General features: G+C 45.3%; 1 protein-coding gene across 1 annotated transcript; it reads left to right on the forward strand.

The window, feature by feature from the left end:
* The first annotated feature begins 2,582 nt into the window (after positions 1 to 2,582).
* mdfic (MyoD family inhibitor domain containing) lies at positions 2,583 to 14,928 on the forward strand. The gene is made up of 2 exons (XM_060037932.1): positions 2,583 to 3,901; positions 12,607 to 14,928. Exons 1-2 carry the CDS (start codon positions 3,688 to 3,690, stop codon positions 12,852 to 12,854), a joined length of 462 nt encoding a protein of 153 aa, XP_059893915.1. The 5' UTR covers positions 2,583 to 3,687; the 3' UTR covers positions 12,855 to 14,928.
* The last annotated feature ends 2,030 nt before the right edge of the window (positions 14,929 to 16,958 follow it).

Below are 16,958 nucleotides of genomic sequence, written 5' to 3' on the forward strand. Positions count from 1 at the left end.
CATTTCAAACCAGATTACATGTCAAAGGTCAAAGGTCAGGAATGGATAATGATGAGGGTGTTTTAACTCTCTAGTACTGGTTTCAAACCCTCACATCCTCAGTCTCATCAACTCATGGCCTCCTGCCCTGCTCTCTAATCACATGGATCTTAAAATGCATCCAGACATCTGCTTAATGACTAAATAGTACTTAAAGGAGCTGTAGGTAAACATTACGACTAAGGCTGGGACAACGCGCCGACGTAATAGATGACGTTGATGCATAAATTACGTCGACGCGAAAAATGCGCGCCTTTTCGAAAAACCCAAAACAAAGATGGGCGGCGCCGGAGCGTAGTAGCAACGCGCGTGACTCCTCAGACTTTCATAAGTGCAAGGCGCCACGCACTCGTTCCTCTAAAGTATGGGAATTCTTTAATGTAAAAGGAAACGATTCCGTGATATGTCGTCTTTGCAAAATGGAGATGGCCTTCCATTCTAGCACCACGTCGGCAATGCACCAGCACCTGAAGAGGCGCCACCCGATAGCAGCTGCAGATGACCGAGCACCGTAGAATTCTAAGAATGCATTACTTTGCACTTTTATTTTGGAATTTAAAGGCAATAAACATGTATTGCAATGTAAAGGAATTCTTTTTTTTTTCACTCAGATATGTAAATCAACATGTATAAATTGCTATTAGTCAATTAATGGGGAGATAATCGATAATCAGATCGAATCGGACTGAAAAAATTAATCGTTAGATTAATCGATGCATCAAAAAAATAATCGCTAGATTAATGGTTTAAAAAATAATCGTTTATCTCTAACCCTGATTGGCTCAGGCTTCCTGACCAAAAAAACATAAAAATGAAGTGTGCAGGGAAGGCATTGATGTTTTTTTTTCTTCCAACTCTCAAAGTTTAGCCACAGCAACTTAAATAGCAAAGCAGTGCTATTAATAGTGAAGTTCAGTGCCCTGCCTAAACCCCCTCTTTACTTTCACCACTCACCAAACTAAACTCAAACAAGGCGGGCCTTCCCGTCTCTTCTCTCCTCCATCTGATCCATTCCATTATGTCTCCATTCGTCTCGGCGTGACCGGGCGAGTCTGTCTCTGCCATCTCTGACAGTATCATCATTACCGTGATCAATGATTATGAATATTAGCCTCCCTCCTTCCATCCATCTCCGTCACAGACGCTCGTTGGGATAAAAATAAAAAAAAGTTAGCGTCTCGCGGCCGGTGTCCTGGAACAACGCCGTGTGCGGTACAGCCGGGCAAACTGAGCCACGGAGGAAATACACTTTGCCGTTTACTTTGGTACTTTCCGAGTAGCGGTTTTCCTAATAAGTATTTATGCCTTGGTAAATTGGAAGCTTGACATTACTTGAAAGCGAAAGGTAATTGAATGCAACCCCTGGAATTGAGCGTATGCATGCGTTTTTGTGTGCGTGCGTGTGTGTGTGTGTCTGTGGCTAATGTTAATGTTTCTATTTTAGGCTGCTTCAGTACAGTGGTTGGACGGCAGTTATAACTGTAGGATATATTTGTATGTTTGCATGTCTGACTTTTTTGTGGTTTCTCTGTTAATTTTTTTCTTTCTATCTCGCGAACCGTCCCCAAAAAGAGAAAATAACGGACTGTGTGGTGTAGCCGTGAATAGCTAAAGGCTGTCATTTATCCAGAGTTGCAACTGTAAATAAATCTGCAACCGATTAACACAAACACGACAAAACAAGCTATCCATGGCAGTTAGCAGTGCACTGATTCTTCTTGTTAGCGAGCCGTAAGGTCCTCTTTCACACTCCACTATGTCACCAGGCCGGTCTCAGAGGGCTTTGTCTCCAGAAGGAAGGGGAAAGATCCATCAACCTGGCCCTTACATAACCATATAATGAATCCTCTCTCACAGGGGCCCCATTGTTTAATTCAAATTGCATTCAATCCTGATTCCTCCCCCCCTAAAGTCTATATTTGTATACTGGAACTGCAATTGCAGAAAAAAATAAAAAGGAGAAGCGAACAAACGCGCTGTCTGTTTTTAATTGTATTGTTTGACATCCACGCTCTCGCCCCTACCCTCTCCCACTGCGATGTGTTGTTCAAAAAAAATGAAATGGAGAAAAAAGCTCACCACGGGCCCTTGCTTCTTTGTTAACTGTAATAACACTTGGCGGTAAATTGACAGAAACAGATCGAGGGACACCGAGAGAAAGGCAATTTGTTTCTATTTCAGTGTTTTTTTCACACCCATTCTCCTCCTGTTTTTTTTTTTTGTGTGAATTTAATAAGCCAATGCAGATGCTTATGTTACTTACTGGTGCAGGTGGTCTGAGTCAGATAATTGCGATTGGATGGAAAACAGATATATTCTGTGTTCATTATAGGTCGGCTAACTTAGACTAAGTAGGGACTTGAGGAAATGAATAATTCACAAAGAAGTCAACACGTAGCCATCCACCAACCCTCTCTTACCCAGACGTGCGTGTACACACACACACACACACACACACACACACACACACACACACACACACACACACACACACACACACACACACACACACACACACACACACACACACACACTACGTGAAGCATATAAGGAAGGTAATCCCAGTAGGGCTGAATATGCAGGTATTATTTCCCCAACCTTCGTCTCGGCTTGCTTTCCCAAATCAGGATGTCATCGCCCTGACTTCCTGTGTGGCTGCCAACGTGTACCCTATCCCCCCGCGCTTACCCCCCTCCCCCCCACACCTTTTTTACTGCAACGGTGTCTATTTGAGGCAATCTATCGACAACTCTGAGAGGCGAGGGTGTCGTTACCTTAATGCGGATGCATGTTTTGTATATGCACAGTCAAAGGGACCCTCTCTCTCGCTCTCTCTCCCTCTCTAACTCGCTTTTTTCTTCACACACACTTGTACACTCACCTGGGTACCGCTCCCATCAATTGGTTTCCACGGCGGCGGTGCCTCCCTGTGATGTTGCCTCGAGAAAAAAAATACGCTACGCCATTTTCGCTTTTTTGTTTGAAACACTTGCCGCCTAATTGATATGATGATGTAAGAAATAATGTGGTGAGATTCATGATTCACGGTTTAAAGGATCTTTTGCGACTTCTTTTTGCCCTGACTGCTGTGCATTGCTTTTAGTCTTGCTCTGTGCGGAATAAATCGAACATCCAAACTGGCATCTACAGTGAATTTAGTGCCTACGCAGGTCATTGCAAATCACTCACATTTGATGGTTTTCATTTATGGTCGTGTGAACGCATATTCTTGGCTTCTGTATGCTTACACCGAGGCTCAGGTATCAATTGTTCCAGAGAAGACTCAGCCAAAGTAAAATTCACTGACGTTGCGATGTACTCAAATTCTTGCATTCTATATTTCTCCATTAAAAAGACCTCATGTGGTCCGTGTTAGTCCAAGCTGATACATATTTCATTGTTCCACATGTCTGTCTTTGACATGACGGCACGGCGGCCTACAGACCACAACGTAAACACCTAACCTTTCTCGCTTCATGTTTTCCAGCTCAGCCCCAGCGGAGTCCCTCGGAGCCGGGCCAGAGAGACGCCTCCCGCAGCCACAACGGCCTCCGCTACAACACGGTCAGCACCTCCACGCAAAGCCCCAGCGACCAGGACGCCCAGCCCGGCGCCGACGACGACGCCAACGCCCCCGCCGAACACACCATGGTCCCTCCCATGTGCACTTGCGGCGCCAACCTCGCTCCGAACGGCGAGAACGGCGAGAACGGCGGCCAAACTCCCGGCGTGAGGCCAACGTCGGATCAGCCGCGCAGACAGCCGTCCATGCCCGTGTCCCAGAAGATGACGCGCAAGCTGAGGTCCAGCTTGTCGGTGAACAGCGATAGCAGCAGCTCGCAGAAACCGCCACTACCCGAGGGTGAGTAAGCTACAGCAGTACGCTTCCCAACCTTTTTTTTTTTTACTATAAATGCATTTAGGCGGAGTTCACAGGCTAGCTCATTGTTTTTTATTTCGTCTGATCAGTAAAATGAACACAATGTGCGCTAGCCTTTCATACTAGATTCGATGTTATGAGTAAAATGATCAGTGGGAGGCAGAGCGCGTGACATTAAGGCCCGGTCCTTACCGCAGCGACCGGGGTTTGATTTCTGCCCGTGGTCCTTTGATGAATTTCTTCCCCTCTCTCTCACTTACCTTCCCGTCTTACTCGACGCTAAAAAGGATCAAACCTTCCCCAAAAAAAAAAAATGTTTAAACAATTGTCGACCCAAATAAAATGACCAGGAAGACAGGATGACAGGACGCGGTGGCTCCGCCCACATTGACCCCATCACACGTCACAGGCATACGGTTTCTCTTCTCTTGCCCGGAGAAACCAGGGCCTCTCCGTTACACGAGTGCAAAAAACAGATCAATGCTGAATGAACTTCAATTCTGTCACCTTTCTCAACGGCGTCAAGAATTGAGACACCAGAGACCGGAGAGGTTTCCTTTTTTCTTTTTTTTTCACGGTATCACACATCCTGTCGCCCCAGGAGTGAGAGCACATCCCACTCCTTGGGCTTTTATTTTTTAGCCAACAACACCCCCCCCTCGTCCACCATTCCCACCTTTTGTCCCCATGCAGAGCGGCTATCACTCGGTCAGGGTTTGAGGCCTAGGTGGGTCCGGTAATGAATGCTCGCGTCGGGGGTGAGTCTTATTACCTCCGGGTGGATAGGTGTGACCCTCTAACAAGGCACTGGGGCACAGGGGGCCTATTAAGTGACATAGCCCGGCCCCGGTGGGCCCCTCACAGTCCCCCTCACACCTCCTGGACCCCGGTCGGCTCCGTCGGCAATGTGGACAAAGGCCGACTCTCGGTCCTCATTATAATGCTTTTCAGGAATGTGTGTGTGTGATCTGATGCTACCTTATAGGTGTTTATGAGGACCGTATACGCTATACTTTACCTATTTATTCAGCTAATCCGAGGCCCTTAACGCTTCAAAGGTTGGCAGGTGGCAGAGATTTGATGTGGTGGTAGGGGGTTGTTCGAGGGGGGATAAAAGACACAGGGTTAGCTCAAATACATCTGGAAATAACCGCAAAAGGAAAAGCGTTTTTCAATGCTTATTCGAGATCATCATCCTTGTATTGGGTTTGTTAGCTAACAAGGTGAGGCAGGCAGGTGGATAGATATGTAGGAATGAAGTGAGGTTGCGTCGGAATCACCAAGGAAATACCCCGCGCAACAAAAACCTAAGCTCTACGTCTTAATTGGAGAAGAGAAGAGGGGGATTGATTTGAAGAAGAAAAAAAAAAAGACAAAGACAGAAGCTCGATAAATCTGTCTCATTATGGCTTTTAGTGTTGCTTATTTGCAAATGCCTGCTCTCTGAATCAATATGTTCGCTCTCAAGTATTTATTTCCCCCCGGAAAACAGGCAAGCTGTTGTGTTTGAATGTTTACACGGATTAGCATAATCTGTTTGCCTGTGAAATTAGCCCCCTAAACAGCAACGAACCCCCCCCCCCCCTCCTCCTCCTCCCCTTCCTTCGCGGAACACAAGGAGAAAAAAAATGAAAGGCGATAGCTAGCTAGCGAGCGAGCTAAACGGGCACGCCAGCTCTGGGGAGTGTGCGCGATTTCTTGGCACGCAACGTTGTTGGCACCGCTGCCAATGTGCGCTCACAGTGGATCGTCTCGCTTTTGTTTGGACGTGGGTTGGGGGCTGGCTCTGTGACCGGCTCGTTTGTCATTCACTTTGTTGGGTTTATTTTTCTTGGCTGCTGTGTAATCAATTAAGGCCCCTGAGCTGCTTGAGCCTCGTTTAGAGACTATTAGGGGTCCAAGGGCCGCGGGCACTGTACCAAGGCTTTCTTCTTCAAACAGGCTTCTCTCACACACACACACACACTTGTGGGAGCATATGAACGTGAGTGTGTTTGTTTGTTTGTGTGTGTGTGTGTGTGTGTGTGTGTGTGTGTGTGTGTGTGTGTGTGTGTGTGTGTGTGTGTGTGTGTGTGTGTGTGTGTGTGTGTGTGTTTGCGAGGGCGGCTGTCTGTTAGCGTTAGCCTCTCAGTCACTCATGCATTATGAAGGAGGGCTCCTGTGCAAAGCACACGCGTGTTGGATCTCCACTCTGTAGCCCCTTATCCTCCTCCTGTTCCTCCTCCTCATCTGTGTGTGTGAGTGTGTGTCTGTATGTGTGTGTTTGTGTGTGTGTGTGTGTGTGTATTCCCTTTGGCCTCTGAGCTCGTTCTCTCTGCCCCACTCCCTCTATGTAGTTTTTCTTTTGTCTTTGTTGTTTTTTTCGTTTTTCGTTATCTAGGAGTTTTTTGTTTGGTGTTTTTTCTTTTTCTTTTTAAGGAAACAGCTTGCCGCTCCGAGGCCCATCGCGCTTGTTGTGTGTGTCACGCCACTACATATTTTCTCTCTCTCTCTCGGCCTCTTTCTCTCTCTTTCTTTCTGCCTGCATGTTGTATTTTCTTTCTTTCTTCCCTATTTTCCCCTGAGGTGGTTGCTACTGCCCACAGAATCCGGGCCGCTTCTGGGTCTAAGCAACCGATCCATGTCGATGTGCTGTGTTTGTCTGCTCTGTCTTTTTCCGTGCGTCTGACTGGCCTGTCCGTCTGGGTTGTCGAAGTCGTTCCCCCCCTTCTTCTCCCCTCACCAGAAACATTCACACCGCTCCGAGATAATAACAAATAACGACGCTGATAAACACCTCTCTAGCATGAGAAAAAAAAACGTGACGCTTGTCCAAACCAAAGTACGAGACTTTAACACATATAGAACCTACCGGGGTTGCTCGGAATATTAAATCAGAGAATGTCACAACATATGAGGTCATCGTGTACAATTTTTCCCGTTACCCTTATTTATCATTATTATATTCATCTTCTAACCCTCCCCCATCGAGATTTACCGGGCACCCACAATGCCCTCTGTCGCCATTAGCCCCTGAACTTAGCATCACAACCAGTCGCCCGTCCTTGGCTCGACCAAAGGGGAAAGAAAATCAGACTAATCGCTGCTGCTAAATTATACATCCAAGTGAATAGTTGAGACGTTCAAGTACGCTGCTTAAAGCCCGCAGAATGCTGTTTTGTGTTGCATTCGTAGTCCGGTCTTGGCGTTGTGATCTCAGGCATCACTGTGCGTACCCTCGGGGTCCTTCAAAGTGCGCCGCTCTGAACTTTTTGAGCGGGTGTTTTGTCCGCGGTTGTGATGAAGAAGCCTGATGAATATTTTTCTCTCTGCTCGCTGGCGCCAGGGTGTCTATTTAACTAGGGTAATTCAAGAGCGGTATGCGCCTCGCAAACACACACGCACATGCATGCATAAACGCACACACACACACACCAACCCTCGTTATAGTGTTTAATGTTCTGTATTCTTGTATGCAACTCAACACATGGAAAGAGGTAACTTCTGACCCGTCCCTCACAGTTCCTGTCCCGGTTTTTAGTTAGGGGGGATTCCAACCTGAGGGTGGATGCATAGGATGTGTGTGTGATCCGGACGTGTCTTTGTGTCTTTGTGTGTGTGTGTGTGTGTGTGTGTGTGTGTGTGTGTGTGTGTGTGTGTGTGTGTGTGTGTGTGTGTGTGTGTGTGTGTGTGTGTGTGTGTGTGTGTGTGTGTGTGTGTGTGTGTCGGCTTCACACACAAACAAACACATATACACACACACACACACACACACACACACACACACACACACACACACACACACACACACACACACACACACACACACACACACACACACACACACACACACTCGCGCGCGGGTACACATTCGGACGGCCGTCGCAGACAGCCAGTGCTTCTGCTTCTGGTCCTCCGTTGCGTTTAGAAGAAATCGAATCAAATGGAAAAAGAAAGAGGAAGAAAATCCCAACCCGTCTTTGATTAATCAAACATGAGCGTCCAGCCGGCCAGCCGACCTGCCAGGGGTCTTCCTCGCCTCATCTTCCTCGCCTTTACATTCACCAACCCCCTCCCCCCCCCCCCCCCCCCCCCCCCCCCCTCTTTCATGCCAATCAGCAACGGTCCCTGTCCACGGACCCCTAAGACGTATAGATGAAAGCCATGCAAATGCGCCCCCTGTTTGCAAGTCTCTAGTTCTATTTTATTTATTTATTTTGCTGCTCTCTTTCCACATCCATCCGTCCGTCCGTCTGTCCATCGGCCCACCCGTCGGCGGCGTTCAAAAGGCAGCGTACCGGGGGATCCTAAGGTGAACACGGGGATGTGGGTTCTCTCTGCAGTTTAGTGATCCAGATCGGGGTGCAGGAGCCGCAGTCGGAGGCGGTGCTGAGCAGGAGTTATTGGGGAGGATTTATCTCCCTGTAGACTCGGAGACGTGAACTTTACCTGTCAGCGCTTTTCGGCGCGTTCCACCGCTTCTCTTCTCTTTTCTTTTGCTCGGTGATGAACCTCTGTGCGTGCTTTTCGCTACTGGTTCTGTTTGCAGACTTTTAACAGAGAAATATTGGAATGTTTTTGTAAGTTTGTACTGACGCGTGTTTCTCTCATCCGCATCATCACACTTATTGCAAATGGCAAAACACTCTATGTTCATCAATGATAGGACATGATATAGATGTATTTGGTGAAATATTCACTGACAAAAAAGACAAAACAGAAAGTTTGTGCTGTGGTCAACTGAAAGTCGACTGAAATTCGTCACTAATGCCTTACATATTTTGAAAATATGCCTTTATACTTTTACTTACTTTACATTGAACATACTTTTTTGTCGTCTTTTTTCTAACCAAATCCTGCCAGACCGTCGATTTCTTTAGTATCACTTAGTTCGGAGTAAATGTTCAGTCAGTAGACTAGCAGTTAGCCTTAAGTTGGGCAAGTTCAAAGTTGGAAAAACAAGTGATTTTAACCTTCTGTCTTAAAAGTCTTATAATCTATCAAACCATATGATTATTAAAACCGAAACTATGGAGCCTTCGATATTATTTTTATTCATAATTAATGTTATTTCTAGCAGGGTTAGGGTAACTCAAAATAAACTTCGGTCTGCATATGTCCCTCCCGGCCCCGAAAATACTTGTTCTGCATCCAATCGACCAACTGACCAGCTCTACTGAAATCACTCCGAAGGTTTTGCCGTTTCACTGCCTTTCAACTGATATTGTTTTGAAATTATTATTTGCTACCATTGGACTAAAAAAATACATCTTCTATCATTTACATATTTTTCCACAGAAGAGTTGCTTCCCAAGAGAATCCCTCTCTCTCCCTCTAGGGCTTGGTTGACCTTATTCGAGCAGACGTACACGTTATGCATTAAAAAAAAAGACATTGATTATAAAAAGCCAAATAAGAAAAAGAGCAAAAATAAAAAAGGAAGCACAATCACTCTCAATGCGTAAAAAAAATCATAATTTTTCATTTATGTCAAACTTGATTTCCTTCTCTTTTTTTTCACGTTATTAATTTAATTTATTTACACCCACTGAGATTTGAATAATTAATCGACCGATTGGTAATTTACAGGGGAACACTCTTCAAGTGTGCGAGACAGTCTCCACCTCACCTCCGTCAACCACATGGGAGGTTGTGGGGGTGGTGGTGGTGATGGAGGAGGTTAAATGTTAATCAGAGATCAGTGAGCATTGCAGGCATTAGCGCGCTAATTTGCCAGGGAGCGATAGTTTTTTCGGACTTTTTCTAATCATCCTTGCGTGATCAAGCCGCTCTAGTTTGCATGACAATGCCACAATTATTGAACAGGTCCGCTAATCAGAAACGGTGGGAGAGAAATTTGTTTCATTGAATTTGCCTTGATTCCCTTTTGACCACCCCCCCACCCCCTCCCCCTACAGACACACACACACACACACACACTCACTGACAGATTTTTCCTCAGCATACGAGTACTCAGTTACACACAAGCACACACATATACAAACTTTATTTTTTACTTTCGCTTTCACTTTCATACTATTCCCTGATATATCAATGCATACTCATTTTTCTTACGAAATACGTTGCAATACAAACTCTATTTACTTTCCTTCAGTTTTTTGCAGTCATGTATTGACAAAAAGGAGACTAAACATTTCCCATAGCATTCTTGTCGATCACGCGTAATATTTAATATTTGGACTTTTAATGCTCTTGCGTGTGTGTGTGTTTGTGTGTCTGTCTGTGTGTGTGCATGCCTGCACTCCTGTAGGGATTCACTGGTGTGCTTGACATAATCATTATCGTTGCCAATCTTGTTCCTGTGGTTTACTCAAGGTCTAGCCCAAGGTCTCTGCAATAAAAGTGACAACGCGTCGTAACGAACAGAAAAATCCCCTGGTCGGATTGTCTTTTTCTGACTGAAACACCAAGGTTTATAGTCAAGTCGTGAGGTTTTTAATGGTGCAGAAAGAGAGGATTATCCAAGTGCTACACTTCATAATCGTGGTTTATAGCCCCGATACCTGATGGTGGCCTGTACTCCCCTCATTGTTGCTTTTTTATTTTCTACTCATTTTTTATTTCAATAGTTTTAACACTTAAAATGTTTTCTTATAGTTTTCTTTTTGCCTTTATTTCAGATCCCGATGTGATTCTTATAAACAGCAACGTTTCACCTTATTTTGCCTTAACTTTACCAGTAAATCCTTCACCTCTTTCATTATAGTTCTCGATCTGATACTTGGATCTTGATAGTTCTAGATAGTTCTAGATCTGCTGTTTCAATGCAGCTCCAGATCTGTGTGTTGCCCTTTTAATTCAATCAAATTGTATTGGTCTAGCCCTTAATCACCGTTAAGGTACGGCCACACCAATCGCGTTACTCGCGTAAGACGCGTATAAAATCGGCAATTTTTTCCATAGGGAACCATTGGTTTACGCGCGTATGAGCTGCGTAGATGCGCAACATTTTAGCCGCGTTAGCCGCGTATGAGCTGCGTATATACGCACCTAACGCACCTACGCGCCTACGCCCGGAGTTCAAAAAAATTAACTTTCAACGCTCCAACGCGTGATGCTTAGCCGCGATAGCCAATCAGCGTGGAGCTTGACCCGACGTCCCTGGCAGAGAGTAGTGACGCTTGCACAGAAGCATACGGCCGACATCTTTCTTTATTCTGGGTGGAAATAGTAACATAGTTACGCCATTAAATGCGTTTATGTAAACATTTTTAGCGAGAAATGTGCATTTTACTTTCATAATGTTCGCTCGGTGAATGTGAAGGATGTTTGGTTTGATAGTTATGACGAAGAGGGAACGCTCCGTTCACTTGCATGGACAGAGTCTCTGGTTACTAAGCAACCTCAACGTCTTGGCGGACTATATCTCTGCTGATCAACACTACGAATGCTGGAAACACACCAGACACACCATGTGAAGTTATTTAACCCGATTATTGTTATTTATATCTGAGATTATTTAATCTAACCCGATCCAAGCTCTATCATGCACCCAAACACGGCGGCGTTTGGGTTTCCTTCGTCAGACTCCTAAATCCAGCGCAGCCACAGGCGCGTAGCTGCGTATGTAGGACCATTTTTGACACAAAATGGTCAAGCAACATTTTAGCTGCGTTACGCGCGTAAATCTTACGCGGGTTACGCGTTTGGTGTGTTCGTACCTTTACAGTCTCAAAGTGCTTAAAAGGCCAAATATGTATGACCCCCCCTGACCCAAGCCCCCAAAAGGGCACTTTCTATCCATCCAACACAACCTGACTATGTGTCTAATTTTCTCTCCCGTCTCCGGCCGGCTCCCCCACACACCGCCTCACCTCATTCTGCCTCAGCTTTACTTGTAAATCTTCCTCCCCTTTCATTCTAGTTCCTGATCCGATCGATAGTTCTAGATAGTTCTAGATCAGGGATGGGCAACTGGCGGCCCGCGGGCCGCATGCGGCCCGCATCCTCACTCAGTGCGGCCCGCATCCTCACTCAGTCAGGCCCGCACATAATAAAAAAAAAAAAGAATAATAATAATTGATCGAGTTACAGAAGACTCGGTCAAGAAAGATGAGAATAATTCATAGAATTCGAAGGCAAACCCATGCGTCTAGTTTGCTTAGAAGCGATATCAGTCATTAAAGATATCCACTTAAGTCGCCACTACAACTACTACAACAACTGCTTGTTGGGTTTGAGTTCATTGAGTTGTTGCACTTAATGTTGGGCCACTGTTTTTCAGTTTTTTGACTTCATTGAATGATGATGTATGTGAGCCCTTTGCACTGATAAAAATACTGACCATTCATGTGGCTGTTTGAGCATGGAAAACATGAAATGAATGTATGTTGGTTCAATTAACATACCGTGCATAGGTTATGATTCTGGATGATTTTTTAGGTAGTGGCCATCCCCAAAATGCACCAGAATACAGGAAATCATATCTACCAAATTCAAAATTGTGTAGCTTCTCTCAGCTCACGTTTAGTCGAAGTGTGCAGTCATGTGGCCCTCCGATGGTTATGATGAAAAATGTGGCCCTCTTTATCATGAAAGTTGCCCATCCCTGTTCTAGATAGTTCTAGATCTGTTTTGCGTTGCGCATCCCGATCTGTGTGTGACCTTTGTGACTCTGTCCCCTCTTCTCCCCCCCCCCCCCCCCCCCCCCCCACCTTCTCCGGCCTGCCCTTCTGGCTCCCCCGCAGACTGCTGCGTGCACTGCATCCTGGCCTGCCTCTTCTGCGAGTTCCTGGCGCTGTGCAACATGGTGGCCACGCAGGCGTCGTGCGGCGTGTGCACGCCCGAGGTCTGCTGCTGTTGCTGCGGCGACGAGGCGGGCGACGACTGCAACTGCCCCTGCGACATGGACTGCGGCATCATGGACGCGTGCTGCGAGTCCTCGGACTGCCTGGAGATCTGCATGGAGTGCTGCGGCATCTGCTTCCCCACATAGGAAGCGCTGGGCGCACGGTGGGGAGGAAGTGGACGAGGGGGAGGAGGAAGAGGAGGAGGGGTCGACTTCCTGTCGTCCTCTGACCCGTCCCTCACACTTCCTGTCACGGTTTTTAGTTTGGGGGGATTCCAACCTGAGGGTGGATGAATAGGGCGTGTGTGTGTGTGTGTGTGTGTGTGTGTGTGTGTGTGTGTGTGTGTGTGTGTGTGTGTGTGTGTGTGTGTGTGTGTGTGTGTGTGTGTGTGTGTGTGTGTGTGTGTGTGTGTGTGTGTGTGTGTGAAAACTGTTTGTGGTGCTATGAGTGTATCAAGTTATGTGTGTGTGTTGAGTTCCTGTGTGTGTGAGTTTGTGTTGTTGGAGTCATGGTTTGTGTGTGTGTGTGTATGTGCGTGTCTAATCCTGTCTGATACCCTCTTCCCCACAGCAGTCTAAACAGGGGCCAATAAACTCTCATTGACGCAAACCACAGGGTATAAAAAAATGCAACATTGTGGAAGCTGTTCATCTGTAGCTGTTGATAAGCTTTTTGAATCATTATCATAGGTGATAATTTAGTAGAGTGTGAGGTCTTTACAGTTGTGTTCCATTTCTGCAACGCCTTTACTCCTTCGATTTCCAATAACTCAACTACTGTAGCTTGTTAGAATTGCGTACATGAGTACAACTCTGGAACTGGATCGGTGGGAAACAGGAAAAACCAAAATATCAAAAACTCTACGTGTTTCTTTTTATTTACCTGGAACATATGCTTCATAAGTTTCCACGTGTTAGATTGTGCTTGTGGACCATTAATGTAGTTATTTTTATATATTTCATAGGTTCTTGAATTCTAATTTCGTATATTTTGACTGGCTACAAACTGCACAGAATGGCTGTTGACTAAGTATTAGAAATACCAAATGATGTATCATACCAAAGACTCTTCATCTCTATCTAAATCATTTTATTATGTTTGAATTGGAATTGGAGTCTTGCCTTGACTGGATTTACTGGTGTTAGAATTGGGTAGTATTGGATTTACTGGAACTATCGTAAAAATACATTCCATCATATTTAACGGGTTTGACTAGTTCTCTAAAGAGTATAAAACGTTTGGGGATAAAGTGTAATTGGCAATTCCCTATTTTTAACCTTTTAAAATGACAGGGGTTTGTCAGTTACACATTGCACAGTGTTACCCTTTGGTATTTTTTTCACAAACAATGCACAGTGGCTGTTGTTAATACTTGACATGTTTTAAACTGCACTCTGAAAAGAAAATGGCCTCCCTGAGAAATTAAAAAACAATAATCTCCCGGCAGTGGGTTGTCCATAAAAAGCCTTCAGGTTTCAACGCCTGTTGATTAACAATACAAATCACAGAACTGTCAGGACGCCAAAAAACGGTGTTAAGTTAAATCAGGGTAAAAGTGACTAGTACAACTTTTATTTTTTTTCTTACATTTCATTACGGGAAGAACCCTATTCTGTGTGTATATTTTTTTGCATGTTGTGAATTGCCGTAAGGCTTCGTCACCGCCTGATTTGGGGGGGGGGGGGGGAAGAATGCACTCGACTTTGATGTCGTTTAAGTGATGCTACTTAATTCTGGCCCATCATTAGCCGTCGCCTTGTGAATGGCAACGAGAAAAGAAAAAGAAAAACATAAAAAAAATGGTCCCTTCTTTCTAAGCCATCAAAGATATTATGCTGTCAAGTCCACGTCTGTTGTTGTATTGTTCAGAGGCCTCTCTGTGCTAGATAATAAGTAAGAAAAAAAATCATCTTCATTAATGTTTCTTTTTAGCCGTACTTTTCGTGGTTTATATTTAGATAATGTGAAGGATTTATTTGCCACCGAGTATAAGTAGACAACTAGACATCCATGTAACTCATTCACTTCCCATACTGTATTGTTTTACTGGGTTCTATAGATCCTGTCAGCTGTACTTGATCCAATCGGCTCATTCGTACCTCTCTCTCTTGTCTCTTGATTGGTCCGCCGTCGTCCAACATCCTGTAACTGGACTTCAATTGGTTGTTGTCGTTATCTGCATTCTTGTGTCACAAATAAAACAATGCTGAAAAAACAAAATGCGTCTTACCGGAAATTATTTACTCTTTAGTCGTTTAGCAGATTGACCTACAATCACTAAGCCTCATTTCCATATGGGTTTCTAATCCAAGGTGCCTACTGGTATACTGCAGGCATTTGTGATCAAACCCAGTAATTCAATTCAATAGTATTTGTTTAGCCCTTAATCACCATTGCAGCCTCAAAGGGCTTAACAGGCCCAATGTGTATGACACTCCCCAGTACCTTTCTGTTTGGACACCCATAGCCACAACACAATATTCCCATCCCTCCCACAATAGGAGTCCAGGCATTCTGACACCAGAATACGACATCCACCACCCCCCCCCCCCCCCCCCCCCCCTGCCCTCCTTTAGCATCAGGCCGCTGACTCGATTAGCGAAGGCGTCCACGTACAGCGGACCTAGCGTAGCGTAGCCATGCTAACACGTGGTAACATGGCCGCCGACGGCGCCGCGTTCAGACGGGAGCAGAGACACCGCCCCGACCCCCCCGACAGCGGCCTGACCTTCAACAGACACCGTCACACCCCCCCCCCCCCCCCGTTTCACCCCCCTCAATTAGCCTCCACTGAGAACCCCCTGCTGGCAGCGCAGAGAAGACCAGACCCCCCTCTTACCCGGACCACCACCTCCTCCTCCTCGTTCTCCCACTTTCGTCTTTCTCCTTTTTTTTTCTTCTTCCATCATTTCCTGCCTGGGTAAACCCCCGGTCACGAGAAGCATTCCCGTCAGGGTTTGAGCGAATCTGTTGGACAAAATAAATATATTATATAAATGAATATATAAATGACTGCAAACCTCACCCACCTGAAACTCTCTAATCACAAAGGAGTTGTATTTTTACTTTACCTTTTCGTTTGCTCTTTTCGCCACTTTACAGCGGGGGAGGAGATGGGCTTTTAGGGGGAGGGGGGGAGGGGGGGTACAGGTAAAAGTGTGCAATGACCTTTTCAGAAAGTCGTCCACCTTTCCTCCTCGTCTAATCAATCCCCCTCTGTTCCCCGAACGCCGTGCAGCGGGCGGTAATGTCACAATTAGAGCGCCCCAGCCATTGTTCCCCCGCTCGCCGTTGAGTGAGGATATTCAGCCCCGCATTTTCATTTTTTTCCTCCCAAGGTCACTTTTGCGTGTTGAAAGAAAAAAAAAAAGAGTCATTATAGTGCGATAAGCGCGGCCGACGCCCGTCCATCGATCAATTCACTCATCCATCCATCCAGCCACTTATCTCTCCGTTCATCCAACCCTCTGGCTCATCCATCCTTCCCACCCTCCTTGTGACCCTCACATCGATTCATCAGTCCAATCCGTTCCACTCATCCATCCGTTGTACACTCGTCCCTTCGTCCATCCATCTATTTACTATTTACTCATCCGTCCATAATGCATCCATCCACTCATCCATCAATCCAATCATCCATCCATCCAAATCTCCTTTCCATGCTCAATTGCACATTTTGATTACGTAATGAATTAACAAAAAAGCATAGTTGTTGAATGTATTTATTTTGTAGAGGAGCAGAGTGATTGAATGTTGATTGGATAAAACTTTAGTTTCTCTTGTTTCTCCATTGAAGGCCCACCTAGGCCGATATCGATAAAATTAAATCCATATTGCCTTGATTACATCTAATATGGGTAATTAGTCAGAACAAGAACAAAAACAAGGCGTCGCATTCATTCGCTTTTGACAAGTCCTCGAACCTGAACTGAATAATTCCTAATCAGTCTTCGCCCGGGGATTAGCATTAAGGTGTGGATCCCATATTAAAATATGAACCGCTGTTCAGATGTAACAATACCAGGCCCAATTACAACTTTACCATCGTAATCAGCGCAGTAACAATAGCCTACGCTTTCCAAAGTGTTTTGACATTGTATTTGACATATTCAAAAACTTTTGTTTCTTTTTACGTGTTTGCATTAAAAACTGATTTATATTTTACCTTAACTATCATCGTGTTTTGGTCCTATTTTTATAAGGAAGGGACCTCGGTAAAACGGTTGACAAAGGAATCGTAGCAGGATTCA

Source organism: Gadus macrocephalus, chromosome 19, assembly GCF_031168955.1.
Source record: "Gadus macrocephalus chromosome 19, ASM3116895v1".
NCBI lineage: Eukaryota > Metazoa > Chordata > Actinopteri > Gadiformes > Gadidae > Gadus > Gadus macrocephalus.